This window comes from Astyanax mexicanus, chromosome 3 (genome assembly GCF_023375975.1).
Source record: "Astyanax mexicanus isolate ESR-SI-001 chromosome 3, AstMex3_surface, whole genome shotgun sequence".
Lineage (NCBI taxonomy): Eukaryota > Metazoa > Chordata > Actinopteri > Characiformes > Acestrorhamphidae > Astyanax > Astyanax mexicanus.
Window position 1 is genome coordinate 37,993,260 of NC_064410.1, and position 23,668 is coordinate 38,016,927.

General features: G+C 39.3%; 1 protein-coding gene across 1 annotated transcript; it reads right to left on the reverse strand.

Annotated features, from left to right (window-relative positions):
- Positions 1–2,876: 2,876 nt before the first annotated feature.
- Positions 2,877–22,444, reverse strand: ube2ql1 (ubiquitin-conjugating enzyme E2Q family-like 1). The gene is made up of 3 exons (XM_007231710.4): positions 22,083–22,444; positions 19,815–20,768; positions 2,877–7,597 (listed from the first exon to the last, which is right to left on the reverse strand). The coding sequence occupies exons 2-3, from the start codon at positions 20,529–20,531 to the stop codon at positions 7,466–7,468; spliced, it is 849 nt and encodes a 282-aa protein (XP_007231772.3). The 5' UTR covers positions 20,532–20,768; positions 22,083–22,444; the 3' UTR covers positions 2,877–7,465.
- Positions 22,445–23,668: the final 1,224 nt, after the last annotated feature.

A 23,668-nucleotide genomic window follows, 5' to 3' on the forward strand; every position in this document is an offset into this window, starting at 1 on the left:
TCTCAGGGGGGCGTCTACTCAGTTCTACTACTCATAAACTCTTGCATCAAAAACAACAGGAGGACCAGTAAGTTTCTGACTTTCTCGGTCACATGACATCATGTTCAGTAGCTCCTCCATTTCCACACGCTGAAACAGTAGGTAAAACAGTAAAACGGTAAAAACTGTAGGTAATTCAGCCTGTAATTTTTTCAGGGGACGTCTGAGAAAAACACGTACATGGTCATTCCAGACGTGAATAAAATCACAGAGGAGCCAATATAAAAGATAAAATTAGCCCAGGACCCCCTGAGAAACTAATCACGTCCAGATAGGGTTTAAGACAGGGTTTGTGTATCTCGGGAATATAGGCCTGTCACAAAAGTTAAATTATCGACTTTATCAAACAATAAATGGACTCTACCTCAATAATATTCGATAACCCATGATATCGTCCATTGTGTGTATTTGAATGTTTGTTCACATATATAACAGAGAACAGCATTTTAGCCGTAAATAAACCTGTAATAACTGCAACTCCATACACACAGTGTGAACTGCAGTAGGGAAAGAAAAGAGTCTACATTTCACAAACTATGATTATTTAAGAGTTTTTGTATTTAAAGGGGTATAAATGCTTCGTATAAATATCAGTGACATTTAAATGGTCTTAAAATGACAATAACATCCTTTATCGCAAACATTTCTGAGATGATATATATATATATATATATATATTGTCCACAAAAGGTCTATGTGAATACAATATTTTCTACATGACTTCTACACATATATGATTGCATTCTAAATGGTAGGGCTGTAATACTAAAAATGTTTTTATTTCCATTAACTGCATCTATTACTCTACTAAAGAGTATTTAAAAAATAGTGATTGGAATAGTGAGTACAGCAGGGTAGTGTGTGGTTTCGGATGTGACCATATAGTAAAGTGGCTTGGCAAACACAAAACACAATATTTTCAGGAAATCGTAATGTAATATTACTGTTGTTATATAAGTTTTAGGAAGTGCCTGAAGCACCTCCCCTTTCCAGTCTTACATCCTATAAATCCACTGGACTTTTCTTGTCCACCACCACATCTCCTCCCTTTAACTCTGTTATCATTCCTTCCTGACTTTAACTGAGGGGGACTTGCTTCCTATGCAAGCAGTAGCTTCCCGAACTCCAGCTCAAAGTTCTCTTCAGTTTTCTCCTCTCGTTTTTCTCTTCTCAAATAGCCATTAGTTAATGGCATGTTTCAAAATAGCAAACTATTGTTAAGACTGTAAATTGACTAGTGCATCTCAAAAAATTTGAATATCATTGAAATGTTACTATTTCAGTAATTCAGTTTAAAATGTAAACAACACCAACACTAGTAGATGGCATGTCTCTCCCAACCATCACTGATTTTTTGTGGAAACTTCACACTAGACCTCAAGCAGTTTGGACTGTGTGTCTCTCTGTTCTTCCTCCAGACTCTGCTCCCTTGATTTACAAATGAAATGCAAAATTTACTGATGATCAGTGATGGTTTGGAGAGACATGTCATCTGCTGGTGTTGTTCCACTGTGTTTTATCAAGTCTAAAGTCAGTGCAGTGTTTTCCTGGAAAATCTTACAGCACTTCCCTCTGTTGACAACTTTTATGGAAATGCGGATTTCATTTTCCAGCAGGACTCGTCACACTGCCCACACTGCATATAAGTACCAATTGGTCTTAGATAGTATTCTAATTTTCTGAGAAACTGATTTTTGGGTTTATTTCGGCTGAAAGCCATAATCATCAACAATAAAAGAAATACACGCTTAAAATAGATCATACAGCTGTTAAATATATGAGTTTAACATTTTGAACTGGATTTCTGAAATAAAGTAGCTTTTCAATTATATTCATTTTATTTTTTGGCGATGCACTAGTGTGTAGCCTGTGAAAATGTTTAGGTATTGTTTGTGCATGAACAGCTTGTTAAGGTCTATCCATACATTTTCTATGATGTGTAGGTCAAGAGACTGTCAGGGGCCTTTTCAAAAGCTTCATGGTGATCATGTTGTTAAAGCCATGCTTTTCACTGCTTCAGCATTCAGGTAATATTGTCAATACCACTGGCAGCAGTACAATCCAAAAACATGATAAACCCATTTAATGCTACACAGGTGGCAAGGTGTTCTTTCAATGAAATATATTTTCTTTAAGTGTATTTTTACTAATTAAGGCCAAGTTGTTTCCAAAATGCACCTGGCTTCTCTATATGTCCTATAAATATTTAAAATATTTTCAGGTATAATGTTATTTCTTTTCTGTTAAGAGTATCTTTTTGTATTTTTGTGTGAAACAGACCCAACCCTCTCAACTTTCCTATAGGTTCTTGCAGTCATACGGGGATTTTGATTTACAGGTATCACCAGCAGATCTAATTTCGACTTCCACAGTTCCCCTGAAGTGCCATTTCCTAATAAGATCAATCAATACTACAAAAACTCCAATGCTTGGCTATGCTTTTGTAGCCTTTCCCTGCCTTGAGGGCACCAATAACCTTTGTTTGAGATCTTCAGAGAGTTGCTAGTTGAGTTTTTCTGTTTGATTAGGGTTCAGACAAAGTTTACAGAGCTTGCACATTCAATTCAGCAAACAGTCTATAAATATTATAAAACTGATGACATGCATTAAACCTGATTTGCTAATCATGGACGGAGATCTTGCCTTAAAAGATATCAGCCCTTGCAACAGGCCACACTGATTTAGGTTTGAATAAGTAATGATGACAGTTGTTTTATTACATCCCTTAAAAGGTAAAACAAACAGATCACTGATTTGTTGGACTCAAACAAATGCCAAATCTTTGACAGTGAAGAGAAACACAAGTTAAAAAAAAGAAAAACCAACACAAACGGGTCTGCAGGGTTGAATAAGCCTACAACTTTTATTGCACATTCCTGTTTGGTTTTGCTCTGACTGTGTCCAGTGATGTTGCTTTGTGTAGTCTGGAAAATACGCTTTGTCTCGTCATTTATCCCTTACAGCTTCGGAGTCTGTGGTCCCTATACACCAGACCCCTGTCAATCCAGGTACATATCATTCTGCTTTAAGTTTTTTTTTTTTTCCTCATTTTTTTTTCTTTTTCCTTTTTTTTTCTCTTTAATCAGTGACAATACCTGCAACATGCTTCAAAATCTTCATTTTGGCAAACCACAAATAAATTAAAACACAAACATTCATATAACACAATCTGACATTTAAGACATTAATGAAAGAAAAATGGACAGGAACAGAAAAAAAAAAAAAAAACACAAAGAAGATTTTTTTTCTGTTCTTTTTTTTTTTTTTTTAACCCCCAGATAGTTTTCCTGCTTTTCTTTGAAAAATAAAAATCGAAAGCTACCCAACAATTACAGACCACATGCAGATATAATACAATAGAATCATCTCACTTTTGTTTGGACAAGTAACTCAGTTAGTGTCTGAAATCTACCAATCTAAACTATCACAAAATTATGCTCTTTAAGCCAGCAAACATCCAATTTTGAGATAACTTGGACCGGTTATAATTAGTCGATGTTATAGTATCTCCTCTTACTACGTCCATACGAATACACACACGACCACTTTTCAAATGACTGTCCAAACAGTGACTGTGGAGAAGACCAAGAGCATGCCATTAGTGATGAGATCTGTTTTCTACCAGACGGAGAGGTACGGGATACGAGGGCCACTCACTCACACACAACACTACAGGCATGATAATGTGGTTTCAGTTGCTGCTGCTGTGGGTCCGACACCATCAAATCGGTGGTCATCTGACATTTGTTTCTAAGAGCTGGGACAAACCACCATGAGGTTACTTAGCATTTTCTATTTTCATAGCTTCTGTAGTGGATGGAACAACAACTGAAATTAAAATTTAAAAATAAAAAATTCTGAGAATATTGTTCAACCTGAGCTATTTTTTCTTGCTTTCTATGTAGAATACTGCCAATCACCACAGTAACAAAAACAGAAAAAATAGAGAATGCAATGTTCTGGACTTAAAATAAGAACTGAAAACCCACTAACTGCAAAAACATTAATAATAGAAGCCTTCGGGAGTTTGCTTCAGTATCTGCCCACTAGCTCTTATTCATTTTTTCTCTATTTTTTATTATTCATTTTTTTTAACCCAAGCACAGCTGACCTAATGATGCTGCTCTGGTTTCGGGACAGATCTTTTTTTTTTTTTCAGGACTCTTCTTCAAGCAAAAACATGAAAATACATGCCTTGCTAATAAGGGGAGGGGAGGGGGTTGTGTTAAGGAGCTTGTAATGACATGAAAGAGCAGAGCTGTGGAATTAAAATAGCACTGTTCACGCACCCACATAGACTTGGTGCTCATTAGTGTAATGCTTGAAATGCTAACTCAAGTAAACATTTCCCCAGCATATATCTACAGACTTTTGATGGTCACATAGTGTCCATAACAGTGACCAAAACAGCATCGGGGACACACCTGTGTTTTCTATTTATTCAATTATTTCCTACTTTTTCCCTCTCTTTTTTTGTTGTTGCTGAAATGCCATGTTAATTAGCAGCTTCCCTTATGACATTTAAAGTTGCCTGAAGCACCAGAGGATATAATCAGGCTTTCTGCTACCAACTGTGCAGTCACGTAAAACGAGGGGAACAGCGCACCGGGGGACTGCGTGAAGAGAGGGAAGAGGTGGTGGTAAGCACAGGCTAGCACAGGGAGATATGCGCCAAACTACAGCATAACAGCACGCATCTTCTCCAGGCGACAATCTAATAGCATATTTATACCGGAGTAGCTGTAGAACGGGCTCAAGGCTCGGGCGTTCTCTGCAGAGACGCTGCGGCTCGTGCCATTTCGGATCCGTCCTGACATTTAGGGAGGCAGCCGATAACACTGAAGTGCGTCTCCCAGCATCAGACGGGTCACCGAATGAGCTTCTAGCATTCCACACGGCTGCTGGACAATAAACACACTCGGAACTGCTCCTTTCAGGCCATCTTAATTCACCTCTTATCAGCAGCAGCAGTATAGCAGCAGCATTAGCAGGCACACACTGTACTTGCTAGTAAGAGTCAGCCTGAGGCCCTGTTATAAACTTAAAGAGTAAGCTAATAAAGAGTTACAAAGCAGTCAAGGATGTAGCACTTTAGCTTCTTTTAAGTTTAAGCATCTGTATGAGGGCCCACACTTCAGTTCCTCACAGTTGGTACTACTAAACAAATAGATTATTAATTATCTTATTATTTAATTAATTGTTTAAGGTGCCAGTATTTGAATACTCACATTACAGGCAATGCACAGGCTTTTTTGTTCTATTATAGTATACAATAGAATATATACAGGCTAATTATTATCATCAATACACTGAACTGTAAATATCAGGGTTTTCCCTAAATTAGTTTAAAAGTGGATGCAGTAGTAAACATGTAAACATGCTGCTACTACAAAACACAAAAGTGCCAAAAACATACCTTTAATGTAGCTAACAAACAGGCTAAAAACAGTTTTTGCTAATTGTGGTAGCTGGCTTGTTTACTAATCTAGCTAGTGTTAGCTACTGTAGATATTAGCTAGCCTAGCTGATGTTAGCCACATTTAGACACAGCAAACATAAGCTATACAGCTCTGAAAAACCTGCATGTTTTGGCACAGTATCCACGGAGGGAAATTGTTACCGTATTAGCATCCATTAGCACTTAGCATTAGCTAGTTTGAGGAGCTAGCAGTTTCCTTAGTAATCATTTTTATCTTTACTGGCTGTTAACTATTTTTAACTCGTTTAAATACCTGAATATAGCTGAAGCACACGTTCACAGTATTTACCAAAGTGTTTACCCAACATAAGCTATAAAATAATAGGTTTTAATATTAGCTAAATAATTAGAAGCCTTTCATTCATGGAGGTTATGCTGTACAGATAGTAGTAACTGAGATTCTGACCTTGTCCACTTTTCTTTCTCACTTACAAAATCCCCCTCTGCCCCAAACAACAGCCATTTTGCTGCCTCTGCACTGAGTTAGCATTTTAGCACGACAAGGAACTGGAAACAACAGCCAGTGGAAGAAGAACTGGGAACCAAATCAAAGCCTGGCCACGCCGCAAGGATAAACAAGCCGAGCAGGTCAACCCGTTCAATCTCTCCTATCAGGAAAACATCTTTTGTTTGGCTTTTGGGGAAATAAGCTGTAATCGTGCCAAAACCCAGCACTGTCCTTCTGGTGGTGCGGATGCAGGCCAGTTGTCTGTGCTGCAGCCACGTTACGTCACACTGTTACACACTGACGCTTGCTGTATCAAAAAGACCAGTTTCATAACCAGTGTTCCAGCACATAATATGGTAATGATGTAGGGCACGTCATGCCTACACTTAGCACATGCAACCCCTACCCTGCACTCGGTATGCCCCCCACACACACACACACACACACACACACATACACACAAACACACGCAGGGACTTTGACATTCGGTGCTGCCATCTGGTATCAAGATCATCAGAATTATAGGCTTTTGGTCTTCTCCAAAAAAGAAAAAATGATAAATGACTAGCAAGAATGGTTCACTACCACTCTTTTTTTAATCTTTACTGTACCTCTGCATAAGCAACGAGTTTTTTTTTCTCCATTAGAAATCAATCACCATCTAAGCAACACAGTGATGATGATGACTAAATTTAGCCACGCGCAGAGAGAGAGAAAGAGAGAGAAAGAGAGAGAGAGAGAGAGAGAGAGAGAAGAGCACAGCTCCACATAAATTACAATCTTCATGTTGCATTGAACTGTGAAAAATAGCACAGCCAAAGAAGAAAAGGGGGGAAAAGGTGAACCTCAAAACGTACTGTACTGTACTAATCTGCCTATCTATTAAATATTAACAGAGTCATTTGCATGTAAATGAAGGAAAGGCTGATGCTGTTCAGTGCAATGCGTTGTCAGCTCTAAAAAGAAAAAAAGGAGGGGAATAAAACCTGAAGGGAAAAAGAAGTAGAGGAGGAGAAGAAAGGAGAAGGACGAACCACGATCACACTGATGATCAGAGAGAGGTATAGGACGATAAAGAGGTATAGTATAGTGTAGAAGTAGACGTGAGGGTCGGGGCATGTCTTGTCCCAATACGAGGGCATTACATTCCTCAGGGCCTCAATCGTTTCCACAGTCCTTCAGCACAACAGACCGTCCGTCTTTTAGCGCAGTCGTATCCACACCGTTAATAAACGCAAGCGTCACAGCGACTGTGTATGGTCCATGGCACCTGGGTGAGGAATGAGCGATGAGTGGGCAGGCGTTGTGGACGTGAGCTTCTGAAGAGTCAGCAACATTTGTAGGGTGTGACACGATAGCTTTTTTTTGTTGCGCTTCATTTTCTTTTTTCTTTTTTTCTCAATAAAAGTTTGGTGGTGAGGAAAAAACAAAACCAAAATGAACGAATGAAAAAACCCACGTGAAGAGGGGAGGGGCTGCCACACCACTGGTTCAACTCATCAACCGTCAGATACCGGAGGAGAAACCCAGCCGTACTTCTCGTGGGTCTTCACAAGGCTCTTGAAGGTGGCTTCAGCTTCCTTACGACTGAAGGCTTTCTTAGACTTCCCTGCTTTCCTGCAGATCCGACCCTAGAATGGAAAGAAGAGCACGGAAATCTGGTTAGAAAAGCACACATAAATGCAATAATCAAAACATAATATCATCATAATATCATGGCTAAATGCTATTGGCATTAAAGGAACACTGTGGCTAAATCTCTCAATTTAACCCTCTTAAACCTGGACAAACCAACAAGCAGCCAATGTCTGTGTATATTAGACCCTGGTTACAAACTGGTTACTTTACAGGTATTGAGTATCAGGATTATATGTGACTGAGGCCAGGCCACACAAATAATATGCAAGTGTAAACACACTCAAGATACATTTAAAACAGATATTAATCTGATCACTTAACCCACTTCAGGAGGTGGTATAAGACACATAATGTTATAGCAGTAAACACATCCATCTCTACAAGGTGCATATTTAAAATATTTATATTTTAAACATTTTTTTTAGATTTTTGCCCACATTTTACCACAAGCATATCTTCACTGTCCAATGAAAAACAAGTATCTTCAAACAGCAATTTTACAGGAGAGAGAGAAAAAAAACCTTCTTAACCTGAACGTCCAGCAAGTGGAGTTTATTTCAGGTAATTTTTGAGAATTTCTATTGGTCCACTTGAATCAGTGTAAGGGACAGTTTGTGTGTATAAATTATGTAGTAAATTAGAAATCTGTCATCTGTATGGAACATTGTGGAATAATACATGATATTGGATACAAACACAGTAAAATAAAAAGTTTTAATACGTAAATAAGTTCTTATTTGTTGTATAGATGAAGTTTAAATGATTGTACTTTCACAAAATTTTGATCGCTGTATGTTCAGTGCATTCTTAATACTGGGTAAATATCATCTGATTCTCTTATAGAGAAATCTTGGAAAATGAGAACAGCTTTTAAAATATGAAAAACTAAATATTTCTTTTGTACTAAGAAGGAAAAAGCATATGATGACAGATGAAATTCTATGTCCTGCAACATGACTATTGCATATGCCTATTTAAAAGATAAATAAAGTGACTGGATGTGACCAGAGCCCAAAATCTGATCTAAAACTTGACACAGTTTGATAGTAAATGAGATATATATATATTTACAATTCTAATCTAAAGGGTGTATGCTTTCATTAAACCACTGTAGCCTTGTAGCTCCAGTATAACAATAAAAAAGCAACTGTCAGACACCAAGCGAGTCTTGGTTGATTGACTACCGTATTTTTCGGACTATAAGGCGCACCGTATTATAAGACGCACTATCAAAGAACGCCTATTTTCTGCTATTTTTCCATACATAGGGCGCATCGCATTATAAGGCGCGTTAAGTGACACTAGAAAGGGTGCCTATATCAAAGTGAACAGGGGTGGCGCCATGTTTCCCTTCCCCCACCGGGGGTGGTCGCTTGCCGGTGGAGCGTCTCAGTATACAAATCTAGCTCTTTCAAAGTCAAACGAGTGCTGGATATTAATCTACACAGATTCCTCTCCTGAAAACTGTTTATTTGGGTGAGTAACGTGCTTCAGTTTATTTACAGTAAGCTTAGATTTCCAGATGTCCACTAAGGCTTGCTGCACCAGCGTTAGCATAGCTATCCGCTAGCACGCTAGCTAGTCACCTAAACTAGTAAAGTTAACCCAAACTTAAACGACAGCGTTACACTGAGTAATCCTGCGTGTTCTGGTAAGACAGTGAGATATTAGCTAGCGATTCGTCCCCCGTAGCTTGTTTTAACACGGTAAACAAGCAGATTACAGGCTGATAAAACTCACCTCTGAGAGAGTTAGCGCTTAGCATCTAGCTAATGCTAGCCAGGCAAAGCAGCACAGACTTACAGGCCGATAACTCACCTCTGAACGGTGAACGTTTAGCGATTAGCATCTAACTCTAATAATACTGCTCCAGCAGTATTAAAAGTGCTAAATTTAGAAAATACTGATCTCTGAACAGTGAAAAAGCTAGCTAGCTAAGCGGTTAGCATCTAGCTAATGCTATTGCTGCTCCAGCCTCGGAGCGGCATGGCTCTGCACGGAGTGTGTGTTTACTGCTCCTTACACCTGATGGGTAAAATTTAGATAATACTGATCTCTGAACAGTGAATAAGCTAGCTAATGCTATTTGCTGCTCCAGCCTCGGAGCTGCACGGCTCTGGACTCTGTATAGCACTGAAACTCTGTATAACGCTGCACGGAGTGTGTGTTTACTGCTCCTTACAACCTGACGAGTAAAATTTAGATAATACTGATCTCAGTGAATAAGCTAGCTAGCTTAGCGGTTAGCATCTAGCTAATGCTATTGCTGCTCAGCCTCGGAGCTGCATGGCTCTGGACTCTGTATAGCACTGAAACTCTCTATAACGCTGCACGGAGTGTGTGTTTACTGCTCCTTACAACCTGACGAGTAAAATCCATACAAAAGGCGCACCGTATTATAAGACGCACTGTCAATTTTTGTGAAAATTAAAAGTTTTTAAGTGCGCCTTATAGTCCGAAAAATACGGTACATTTGGGGAAACCTGACTGTAACAATTTGATACTTTGGATAACTTGAATTCCTTTGAACATCAAACATCTGAAGCTGGTTTCTTTGAAGAAAGAAGAAGAAAAATGAAAAGAACATGCTTTGGAATACAGGGAAGCTGCTCAACCAGATCAATTTGTCTTTCAAGGTAGAGACAGAATTAAGTTCCTTGAATTAACATTCAATACACTAGTGCTGCTGAAAAATCCTGGCCAATGACTTGAGAAGTATCTTCACTTCCAAGACAGACCAGCATCTATTAAAAAAGATGAAGATGAGAAGCTGAATGACTGTCCATAGACTTTAGTAACATGTCCCTGAAAAAAAATCTGTATTTTTATGTTTTATTGCTATTTCTTTAAAGTTACAAGTACTGTACAGTGCTGTTTTTGGGAGGTGTAAGTTATTTCAGCTACAGCACTTGCAGTAAAAACATGTTTCCAGTTCCAAAACATCTCTTTTACGCAAGTAGTGTAACTGCTACAATATTGCCTCATCCCTCTACAGTGAGGCATTTTAGTTGCGGTTTCTTTTAGAAAGCAATGGCATGATTCCAAAGCCAGTCAGATCGTGACAATCTGATCCTGATGTGTTACAGCGCAACAGTTTCAGTAGCACAGCAGTAGAGTAGCAGTGGAAAATCGGATCCTGTTCTTCCACGTTTATTCAGGAATTTAATATAGTGTAGAATAAATATGTTTTCAGCTGAAAATGGTAAGATGGCTATTGCACATTCTTGCACCAGCTGGTGTATGAGATTACTAATATATTACCAGTGTTTCTACACAATATAAAGCACAGCACTGCTATGCTGAGACATACAAGTGAGAAATACAAGTCAGTCCTATAGACTTGTAGAAACAATCAATCAACTAGATAATTTGGCCTTCAAAGCCATTGAGCATTTGGTCAATATGAGATGTGCAGGAAAGTGGTCGATGTCATGTGGCTTACTTTGCACAAAATGGCTGCTGACTACTAGCCATAATACTAAGGATGAGGTCACTTGAATGTCCTGAAAGATACCTGACATTCAGCACATTAGCCGCATTCTAAACACAAGGGTTTTTTTAATCAGTTTTAGAACAGTTTAAGTAATTTAGCAATTTGTTAAAGATGAACTCTGTGAAGCCAGCCTGCACTTCAATCTATGAGGGCTGAAGACTGAGCAGGAAAAACAGATACTTGAGCTGTTTAGCCTGGTTTCTCTCTCCCACACCATCATACACACACACACACTCTTACTAACTATCATAGACACACACACTTTCACAAACCATCACACACACACACAGACAGACACACACACACAGACACAAACAGAGTTACAGTCTCACAAACCGGCATACACACATGCGGCCATAGACATGTGGTCATACATGTATGTTTAGATTATGCCAATACATCTGAATGTAAAATGACAAATTACTGAACATTTTACCTATAATAAATGATTGTTTTAGTGAACAACAGACACAGCAGGTTTTATTGGTGCAGGTTTCTTCTGTTGGTCCAGTGCTTTGAGCTCTCTTCAGTGTTGCTTCAATTCTGCAAACTGGAAGTTCCTGACTGGGCATGACTACATAAGCGGTGGTATGGGTATAAGGAGCCAGTACATTAAAATACAGCATAAAAGCAAGTATCAGCTGAACTGAAATTGATGTTTCGATGAATTGCCCAGCCCTATGTGACTTACAATTAAGAGCTTGTAAGTCATTCTACACAAATTTTAAATATTGTTATGATAATTGTGTTCATAACAAGTTAATAATTTTGTCTTCATTAGTTATTATTCATTATAAAACCAACTTATTTCCTTGTTAGGAAACCTGAATAATGCTGTGAGATCACACATTTTCCTGAAATTCTATGCTTTTGCATTACTTTGACCAAAATAATCATGTGACTACCTTGATTCATCAGAAATACCCACATTCATCGAACTCATATGGAGCAGATCTGATTAGAACTGAGTATAAACCAATTTAAAAGAGACTGGAAAATGTAATACTATAGATAACAGACAATGTCATGTCCTTCGACAACAAATTTCGGTACCTATTTTTTTCAGTGAGCATCAGTGAGCCAATAAGCTCCTCCAGTAAGTTCTTCCAAAATCTGATTGGTTGTCTAAATTACTATTTGTAGGCATAATTGTATTGTCAAGGCTTTTTAAATTATGTGTAGTATTCATTAAATTATTGTGATTACTTTGCAATTAAATATAAATCATTTAAATGAGCATTTTCTTTGTATTTATGGCATTGTGGTATCAGTCATTTAACAAGAATGAAATGATGATCCAACCATATATCATAATGCTCAAAAGACACACAATTTAGTTTTTAGAGATTAATTAGTTCCCACAACCAGAACTAAAGAGCAATATAAACAAGCTCCCGCTGCAATATGTATTATATTATTTATTTGCTTTTGACTTTCTGATGTTTAAGCTTAATTCATTTATTTGGAGCAGTTTTCCAGACAAGGGATTAAGCCTAGACTTGGACTAGGCTGCATTTTGAATGGAGATTTTCCATTAAAGCTAATGTCCATTAAACACAATATTTTATCCTTTCTCCACTCAGAAATGCTTCTGCTTTCAGTTTAGATGCAAAAAAAATCCAGACTGCCAAATAAAAGGAAAATATAATCCAAGACTAGGACTAATCCCTGTCCAGGAATTTGACCCTTAGTTAAAAAAATATATATATTTATTTATTAATATCAACAAAATGTTCATGCTCCCAAATCATTAACTGAATTATTCATACTGTGGGTTTTAATGGGTTTATTTCCATAATGCACGCTTCAACAAAAACTATGCCGAAATTGCCAATATATTGAAAACAATTACCCAGTGATATTTTGACAGGCTTAACACATGCACATATACAACACTCCACGCAGCATGTGTGTGAACGTAGGGTTGCTCTGGATGCTCAAACAGCGGGGTCATACCAGTGGCACTGCTGATGTAAGACAGTGGGGACGCAGAGACAGAAATAGCTTTGCTCTTGCCACAGGCTCTCTCCGGGCGGCCAGCGGTGTAATGGCCCGGTAGTAATGCAGTGCACTCACTTGAGAGGAGAGTGTCCTAAATGTACTCACAAAAGCCTGTGATTTTTGGATTAACGACGGCAAACGAAACCTTAATTAAACCTCAATGCGCTCTGGCCTTGCTGGAGAAGGAGCAGAGGGGGGGAGAACAGAGCCAGAACACGCAGAGAGTCTGGCTGAGCTGCGTGATTTCCTGCAGTACCAGCAGCAGTGTTTCAGAACACTGTGTTTTAGTGCAGCGTGTATCGAGCGCCTCACTGTAGCGCTGTGAGGTGCCAGATGGGTAATCTTTTGAATGGGGATCAGTCGGTGGACGTATCTGGCCTTTGCGCGCTGTGGGTGAACTCAAGCCGTCGTTATTACATAACACACATGGGCAGCCGGGGATTTAAATGACGCGGCTCTACGCATCATCAAGGTATCAAGGGTATGTCCTGGTGGTGACCTCATGCTGTCAAATCTGAAGGTGAAGTGACCAGCTCTGTCTCTATCTCTACTTTATTACACAAGCACTTCAAAATCTCTCTCATAACTCAGCTTTTATACACAATTTGGAAATGCCAGATGCCTGTATATTATATGCCTGTATATGTCGGATATATCAATTGGCCAATAACATCGATCTACCAAATCGCCACATTGGTGGAAATATGGCCAATAATGTGCTAACAAGTGTTTGTCATCTACCAGCAACAAGATTGTAGAATAAAACTCATTGACAGCTCAACTATATTACAAGAATGTAATGTATGAAGTTGTGCAAATAAACACAAAACACAAATCAGGTGTAATAAAATTGCAATACAATTTTATCCAATAATGTATCCAAATATAACCTTTAAAATGAGAATGACATGATATAAAGCACTAAGGAATTGGTTAATTACATAAAAAGTTAGATAAACAAAAAGACACATGTCATCAATATATATTTTACTGTAATGCATAAACCTTGTATTTCCAACATGGTAATGTCTTATATTATGGATGGATGGATGGATGGACGGACGGACGGACGGACGGACGGACGGACGGACGGACGGACGGACGGACGGACGGATGGTTTTAATTACAACTGTTATAAATGCAAAAGTTCCACAATAGTTATTTAGTATCTATATAATAAGCCATAAGACTAATAACTGAATAAAAATAGAGATTGATCCAGCAGATCTTTCTAACAAAAGAGCCTAAATCTACTCTAAATCCATTTTCCACACAAAAGGCCTAGACAGGAACACGTCTCTTGGCTTTTCCACTCGGAATTACATTTCACAATATTTTATTAACCTTGATTTTAGGTCAGCTCGGGATTTAGACAAAGGCAATGAAAACAGCAGCCATAACAGGCTGAATCCATGACGTGTCTCTCTTTAGCTCTGTTCTTTATCTGAACACTAAAGGGAGATCATTTCTACAGCGTATCCACGCTGTTAAAGAGATTCATAATCCTCAGCTAGTAGTAGATACAGCAGACACATTAAATTAATTACAATTACACAAACGTCTCAGCGCTGCTGCAGAGGACAGTATCCTGCTTAGATTGCATCATGGGGTTGCATAAAATCCCCCCTGCCTTTACAAAAGCCACATTTCACCAACTGTTTCTGGAATTGTACGAAAGAACAGCTGCATAATACAGTTTTCACGGGTCGGTTCTAATGAACTAGGTATTATAAGGATGACTGAATAATAACTTGAGCAAAATGGCACTATAAAAAAGGTTATTATGAAGAATCTTGGTATCTGTGGTTAAAAGGCGACATTTCCATGCACCGGATCATTGTTTTAGCTCTTTGGGGAGTCTCTTGTGTTAGCAGTAGTCTAGATTGGTAATTGCCCTTGAATGCTTCCGGCAATTTAATGAAAATGTTCTCCTGAAGGCGAGAGGCCTAGAAAATTGGCACGCGAAAGCATTAGCAGTCACCTTGAAGGATAGACAAATAGAATTATCACCTCAAGAATGACATGTGGTTAGTCAGCTTCTGTCGCCTGATGGTAGATTTTTTTTTTAAACGTATTTCCCAGCCAACAATTACAGCCCCTGCAAACATCATTACAGCACAAGTCTCCATCTGCATATCTGCCATATTAGCAGTTAGCTCCCATATCTTCTTCGCTCTTGTGCTTTTGCAGATTTTGCCTGCTTATGCTGCAGTGTGATGAAAAACAACAAATGTAAAACAATACCTCTGCCTACCATACAAAGAAAAACCACACACACACATACACACAACCTCTTGATTTACAATAGACGCATTATTTTTTTTCTCCTCTGGGTAATGAATTTCCTTTACAGCCTACCTCCTACCCACAGAGCCAAAAAAAAAGAACTTGTGTAAGACAGATGGCATAAACCAGTGGATACCAGGCTCTGCTCCTACCCTCTACTACCCTGCAGAGTTTCAGCTTCACCCTTAATGCATGCCTGATCTACCTCATGTCTTTAGGAGGTTTAGAAGGTCTTACACAGCAAGCTTTTATCTGGACCTTCACCTCTAAACAAAACCTTACCTATCCGATACTCTGAGCTGAATCAAGGACTTTATAACAGGCTTTATAGGTCTAGAGAGCAATCGCTTTACTGAACCTGATGCCCACACTCTTGGAAGCTACATGCTGTTAATCTTAGGCTTCGTGACTAAGGCTTGGTGTAACCTACAGACATGATACACACGATAGACAGCTTAAGTTACACTATCTAACCAGTATAGCAAACCTGCTAAGGTTGGCTGCATCAAGGCTTTGACCCAGCTGTTAGCGTTGCAGCTAACCTGCTATTCCCGGCTTCCCAAAGGAACAATGTCATTTCTAAGGTAACTTTTTCTATACCTGAGGAGAAATGGAGCATTTCTTTATTTTGTATTGATAATGGATTAACTACTTCTAAATTATTATTTCTAAAACACCTTAGGCAAATACAGGAGATCAATCAAATCAACTACCTGCAACACATTCTAAAGACAAATAAGAAAAACAACTATGATTTCCTTCAAGACTGACAGATTGCAGTCAGGTTTCTGAAATGTTTTTTTCTTTTAAGGCTTATATGAAACTTTAAATAGAGTAGGCTTATATTTAGACAAGAGAGAACCAACTACGAAACATGATATACATAAGCATTAGAAGTGTATTACTCATAACTCATATGAATTTGAATATTCATAACTGGTTAAGACAGGATACATAAATCAAATGGCAAGTCTAATCCTGTCTAACGAGAGCAGTGCCCTTGGTCTATCATCAACTATCAGCAAGTAATCCAGCTCAGAAAATGTTAGCACTGCTGTGAACCCACTCCAAAACTGACAGTCTGGATCTGCTGATCTTCTATGACTATTAGACCAGTTGCTGTGTACGTTAGCATAGCAGATTTAGCCTTGCTGAGCTCAGCTGTTAGAATCAAGACTAGCTTCATACTGTAAGCTCAGAGAAACCTACAGCCATACATTTTACAGCAAGGAACAAGACTAACCCTATCTATTACCAACCCAGTATTCACAGTCTATAATAACTAGTAGCTAGAAATCGGCTAAGAAAACAACTTAAATCCACTTGTTTTGCTTGTTAATTCCTAAATGATTAGAACATAACTTGTCTGTTGTCTGCTCTGTTGTTTTTTTTAACAGTGTCCTACTCAACTGTTCATTATTTTAGTGACAAAAACAATCAATCAATCTTGATGCTGTAAGCCTCTCTCCCATGGAGACGTACAGGTATTGACAGATGCATCATCAGAACTGAAAAGGACAGATTGGTGCATCTTTTAATGCAGTGTATGATACCATATAATTTTATTGTAACTACTGTATTAGCTAGTGTCTAGTTTCTTAATTTGGGGCTAATGTTTTAAAGTTATTTTTCGGCTAATTTGTTTGTATTTCAACAACAATAATTTAAGGCACTTTTCCATTCACTTTTGCCATATTTTTACAACCCTAGTAACTGTCTGTGTAATATACACTCTTATATAATGAAATACAGCTCTGAAAAAAATAAAAGACCACTTACAAATGATGAGTTTCTTTGATTTTACCAAATTGAAAACTTCTGGAATATAATCAAGAGGAAGATGGATGATCACAAGCCATCAAACGAAACTGAACTGCTTGAATTTTGCACCAGGAGTGGCATCAAGTTATCCAAAAGCAGTGTGCAAGACTGGTGGAGGAGAACATGCCAAGATGCATGAAAACTGTGATTAAAAACCAGGGTTATTCCACCTAATATTGATTGTTGAACTCTTAAAACTTTATGAATATGAACTTGTTTTCTTTGCATTATTTGAGGTCTGAAAGCTCTGCATCTTTTTTTGTTATTTCAGCCATTTTTCATTTTCTGCAAATAAATGCTCTAAATTGACAATATTTTTATTTGGAATTTGGGAGAAATGTTGTCCATAGTTTATAGAATAAAACAACAAAGTTCATTTTGCAAAAACATATACCTATAAATAGCAAAATCAGAGAAACTGATTCAGAAACTGAAGTGGGCTCTTAATTTTTTTCAGAGCTGTATAGTCCTGAAAAGGGTTCCCTGACCAACAACAACTTTTTAACAAATAATATGCAAATGGAACAATTAAGCCAAGTAAAGAAACATTTAAGCATTTATAATGTTATTTTTGTATCACTATATATATTCCCAGAGCCACTGCCTTTACAAAAGAACTCTTGAAGAAAAGCGTATAAACGGTTGAATTGTTGTGGTTCTCTATGGCACCACAGTCTCTGAGAAACACTTTTGGTATCCCTGTAGAAGCATTTTAAAAAAGGCTCTTTAAACAGAACAGATACAATAGATTCTCCAATATAGAGAAGAAGCCTTTAATCAGATAAGCACTCAAATGATTGTTTAACATTTCTATGGATCTACAGAACCACTGCCTCTTCTAAAGAACCCCTGCAGAGCCCTTTTTGTAACAGTGCACCATTGCTGTAAATTCAGTGCTAATGCAACAGTAGATGAGCTAAATTAGCATTACAGATATCACTATGTGTTTTAGTTCTACACTATAAGGCTGTGCTTAAAGTGCTGGCTCAGATTTCTGGCATATCTAGATTGAAACCAGTCTAATTCTGATTCCACACAAAATCTGATGTTTGCTAATCAGACTCAATTAACAAAGAGTAAAGTCCCTAAGTGTAAAGTGTTCATTCAATACTGCAGGAGCCAATTTAGTAACTATGTAATGTAAGAGTATGTAATGTAACTTCAACACTGCTGCTGTGTGACTAATGAAATCAGCTGTTTATAAAGCTTAGACTGGAGCCAAGTAAATGTTCTGCAGGACCAGCAGAGTTCAGTCATCACAGCAGATGCTAAATTACATAACTTAATTACAAAAGGTGCAAAGCCAACACTGTAGGCTTTACAATATTCCAGCAATCACACAGGGTAACACCATTAAATCAGCTTAGTATGTCTTCATTGTCTTTATTTAAGTGTAAATTCTAGTGGTGGCGTTTAGAGCTGGTTTGTAAACACACAGCACCTTGGAAACAATAATGCTAGAATCTAGGATCCAGAGCTTATGACTCCTATGTGAACACCAGTAGTTTAAGGTTATTCTGCACTCAGTAATATATGGGCAGTTTATAAATAACATAATTGTTATTTTTTTCTGCAATTCAGATTGATTGAAAACTGAAAAACAACATCCATCCTCAACTCCCTTATTTGGGCGCCTTAAATTTAAAAGCTTTGTAGAGAAAATATTGGTTTGGTTTTGACTGATACTCACAATTTCCAGACAAAAATCGCATACACGTTCAGTTCATCTCTAACCAAAGACACAGGAATACTGATCTAGAATCTGCAGAATACTGGTGTGATATTAATGATACCCAAGATGTCAATATCATTATCAAGAGAAGAATAGTACTGTGTCATCTCTAAACTCAGACAGAGGAATATTAATTAAAAAAAATAATAATAATCAGCTTAGTATTGATGACACTCAATGTTTCAATACTGTTATTGAAAAAAAATGGTAACATGTAATCTCTAATCCTTATTGGCAATAACTAAAATTGCAATATCATTAACAAAAGATGAATCATTTGCCTTTTTCTTCCAAAACATAGCTGATTGATTTTTTCATGACTAAAGCATATCTCATCTTCATCTACAGCTGAATGTTAATAGAAATGCCTTTACAAAACATGTAGCTTTGTCACACAAGTGTCTTTTTGTTATTTCCTTATGGGATGATAAAATATAAAAAAAAATATATAAAAAAAATAGATTAGATAGTTTTGATCCATATTGCCCAGCCATATCTCAGACATCGGAATACTTAATGGCGATACTAAGATTTTAATTTCATTATCATGAGAAGAATAGAATTGTGTCATCTCCAACCTCAGACAGAGGAATATTAATCTAGAAAAAATATAATCTTGAGTTTAGTATTGGCGATGCTTTAATAACAGTTCATCAGGATGAGCAGCTACATGACCAAACCCTTCACCACACCACCCTGCCCATCCGCCTTAGTAAGTCGTGGCCACGCATTATTTATTTATTTATTTACATCATGTCACCTTAGAAATCTAAGTTACATCTTATGATGAGCAGCTACATGACCTGTATCCATCGTGTATCTTCACCTACGCAACCCACTCCAACCCACCCTGCCCACCCGTCCCCCAGCACCTCACCTGGCCTTTGACGAGGCTGGCGGCGAACTGCCTCATCACGGCCTCCACGGTGTAGGCGCTGCTCCATCCCCGGGGCGTGAGCAGCTCCATGCAGATGGCTCCCCCGTCCAGCACGTAGCCGTTCTCCAGGCGCGGCGCCAGCACGCGCATGAAGGGCGGCGCGAAGGGGAAATTGTCCGGGAAGGTGACGTTGAGCAGGATGAACTCGGTGTTGGTCTCCTTCATGTCCTGCCAAAGCGCCGAGTCCTTGTCCACCTGGTGCAGCTTGACGTTCCAGTCGTACAGGTTGTCGTCGGCCAGCTCCACCGAGATGAAGTTGTCTCCCAGGCGCCGGATCTCCTGCAGCTCCTTCATGAGCCGGCGCGTGCGGACCTGCGTGCAGTGCTGCCGGTTCGGCGCGGGGGGCTGCTGCTGCTGCTGCTGTTGTTGCTGCTGCTGCTGTTGTTGTTGTTTCTCCAGCTGCTGCTGTTGCTGCTGCTTGTCCTTGCTCTCCTTGCCCGGTGCCTTCTTCTCCCGGACGTCCGAGGCCCTCTTGGCCTTGATTTCAGGCGTCCCCAGGATGCTGGTGTCTCCCCCCGCGCCGCAGTGCTTGGTGCCCCCTTTCTGGCTCTGGCTGGCCGGCTTGGCCGCCTTGCGCGAGCCCTGCTGGTGCTTGGGGTCCTCCGTGTCTCGGTCGTGCAGCCGGATCAGGCCGATCTTACGCAAGAGCGTCGCCATGAGTTGTGCTGGACGGGGGTGAGGAGGGGGGTGGTGGGGGTAGGATGGGAAGGGAGCGGGGGGTTAGGAGAGGAGAGGACAGGAGAGGAGGGGTAGGGGGGCTGTGGAAGCGCGGGATGGGGGGCAAGGCGCTGCAGGACGGGAGAGGGAGGGGGAGGTGAGACTAGCTCGGATGTGTGCGAGCAGCCCCCCCTGCTTTTTTTGGAGCTGGATCAACGAAGCATCGTTCCTCACGAGCTGCAATGCAAAAGGAGACGTGTTTCAGGTCGGCACGACGGTGTGTGTGTGTTGTGCTGCAACTCAGAGCTAGCCTATGAGCAAAAAAACGTCATAAAAAAGGTAACACAACGGAATGGGCTCAGATATGTGGATGCATATCAGCTGATTTCAGTGTATGCAGCTTAAATTCCATACGATAATAATAATATTAATAACCAACCATCTGGTCATCCAGAGAAAACATACCTTAAACATGACCTATGCTGGTCAAGAGCTAGTTAACAAGAGCTAGTTACCAGCAAAGGGGATGTTTTTTTTCTGGACGTCCAGCTGGATTTTATCTTATTTATTTAGCGTTTTTCTTAAATACAATGCACCTTAAAGTGTTTCACAACATAACGTATTACAAAACAATAATCACGATAGATAGATATATAGATAGATATATATATAGATATATAGATAGATAGATAGATAGATAGATAGATAGATAGTAAACAAATCTAAAAATGATATAGATAAAAACCCTAAACTAACAGGAATGATCATATTAGCAATAAAATAAAAGTATGAAAAATAACCAAAAAAAAAAAAAGAAAATACATTAACTTTTTCATACATAAAAAACGCCAATAAAGGGTTTTTCCATGGTGTTTCAAGCTGGTATCGGTGGGTCCCTGATCAATCTATTCATAAAATGTTCTAATATAATAAAAAAAAAAAACTCTTTCACCTTCATTTTCTGCACTTAACTTCTGGAAGGTACAAGCTGATAGCAAGGCAGAATTTGATGACCTTTGCTAGACCACGATTTTATATCCAGTTAGGTTAACTAGCTAGGTTATATATCCTGGCAGAGATTCTGGGATGTATGAAGGTGCTAACTCATTAAGAGCTTTAAAAAAAAAAAAAGATACATTCTCAAATAAACAGACAGTCCGTGTAGCCAGTGATGCTAAAACGGGGGTAATATGCTCTGTCTTTCTGGTACGCGTTAGCTAGACAAGCTTACCTATCTAACCTATTACTGTCTCTGCAGCATTCTAGTTGCAGTTTGTCTATTGTGGCTGCTCTTGGGCAGACCTGTGAGCAGTGCATTGCAGTAGTCTAGGCCGAGACTACAACACCAATCATGTCGTTGCACGACGCTGCATTTCAGCATTTAAGATCGAGTGTCTCTGTGTGTATATTATGCTGCAGTTCATACACACAGGCATTTGATAGAGAATAACACGAACACACGCAAACCTAGCATCATCCCTCAAAAGTCCTAGCTAGCTATGCATCCCCCTATGCAACGCCTACACGAGCATTAGACAAATTCACACTTACCCTTGTTGATATATCGATGGTGCTCCTTCAGAACGGATGGGTGGACGGACTAATGGAGGTCTGGGGCTGCGGAGCTCTCCCTCCTCCTGACCCCCAGTCCTCTGCTCTGCTCTGGCCGAGCTAGCTAAACCCCTCTGCTCGAAGGCGGCAGCAGCCGCTGCAGCAGCGCTCCGGGTCTACCGTCGCCACCGAGCGAAACAATCCGATAATCCTGTACCCGGAGAGCACGCACGCGCCCGCACACGGAGCACACTGCAGCAGCGTTAGAATAAAAAGGGCAGCTCGCTGCTGGTTTGGCTGCTGGCTCAGTTTCCTCCGTACCTGCACAGAATGAATAATCAACTGAGTGCTGCTGCTGGGACTGGAAGCTTGAGGAAGGAGGCGGGGCTCGCGGTGCATCAGCTGGCACGCGCCAATGAGTTACAGCCTTAAACTCCGCCCACACGTTCCAACCTCGCTCGGACAAACAGGCGAGCTGAGAACGAATCATTCTGAACGAATCTGAGCCGATTCACTTTGCCAGATAAACTGCCAGAGGCTGAATTATGTCTTTGAATATGCAGCTCTAGAAAAATTAAGAGACCACATTGTTGTTTTATTCTATAAACTACAGACAACATTTCTCCCAAATTTAAAATATAAATATTGTCATTTAGAGCATTTATTTGCAGAAAATGAGAAATGGCTGAACTAACAAAACAGATACAGAGCTTTCAGATCTCAAATAATGCAATAAATATTTGGTGAAATAACCCTGGTTTTTAATCACAGTTGCTATGCATCTTGGCATGTTCTCCTCCACCAGTTTTACGCACTGCTTTTGGGTAACTTAATGCCAATGTACAATAAAACTGTGTATCAGTATTTTCAAACAATGAGTGATTATGTGGATTGAAATGTAATTTTTACTACCAGAATTGAAAAGAAGTATATATTTTAATATACACTATTATACATAATATTTGTTGTATGTCATCCTCGTCTAAAATGAAAAGTCAGTAAAACTATAGGAACAGAATTTGACCAGGCAGTGAATGATTTCAGACACATGACATCTTAACACAAGTAAACACATGGGCACAGAACAGTGGGCAGCCGTCGCTGCGGCATCCGGGGAGCAAAGAGGGCCCAAAAGCCCAACAGTGGCATCCTGCCAAAACCAGATAATACATTTATAATCTTGTCATCAGCAACCCGTTAATCTATTTACTATTAATGGATCAAGTTACACTTATATAGCACCTTTCTAAACACCCAACCATTTATTTATACTCAGAACTCATCCACTCACCGGTGAGAAGCGGCAGCCAATAGCACACAGTGTACACTCAACCGGAAACAACCGTCCACCTGGAGGACTGTTTTACCTAATTTCCATGTTTTTGGACTGTGAGAGGAAACTGGTCTTCCGCAAGGAATTCCACGCAGAGTGAACTACTTTGTATTGGTGTCCGAATGCATAGGGTGTGTTTGGAATTGTTTTTTTTAATTACAGAAATAGTGCACTGTATGCTGTACCAGATTTTGTTTTGCTATTTGAAATCTTAACAGTACATTTTATTCCCTATATAGTTCACTAGCAAACA

What these genes read in the sequence shown, in the direction of transcription:
- ube2ql1 (XM_007231710.4), bottom strand. Translation starts at nt 20,531, where the DNA reads ATGGCGACGCTCTTGCGTAAGATCGGCCTGATCCGGCTGCACGACCGA. An exon ending in CCAGCCTCGTCAAAGGCCAG is followed by an intron (nt 7,598 to 19,814) that starts GTGAGGTGCTGG and finishes TTTCCATTCTAG; the next exon opens with GGTCGGATCTGCAGGAAAGC.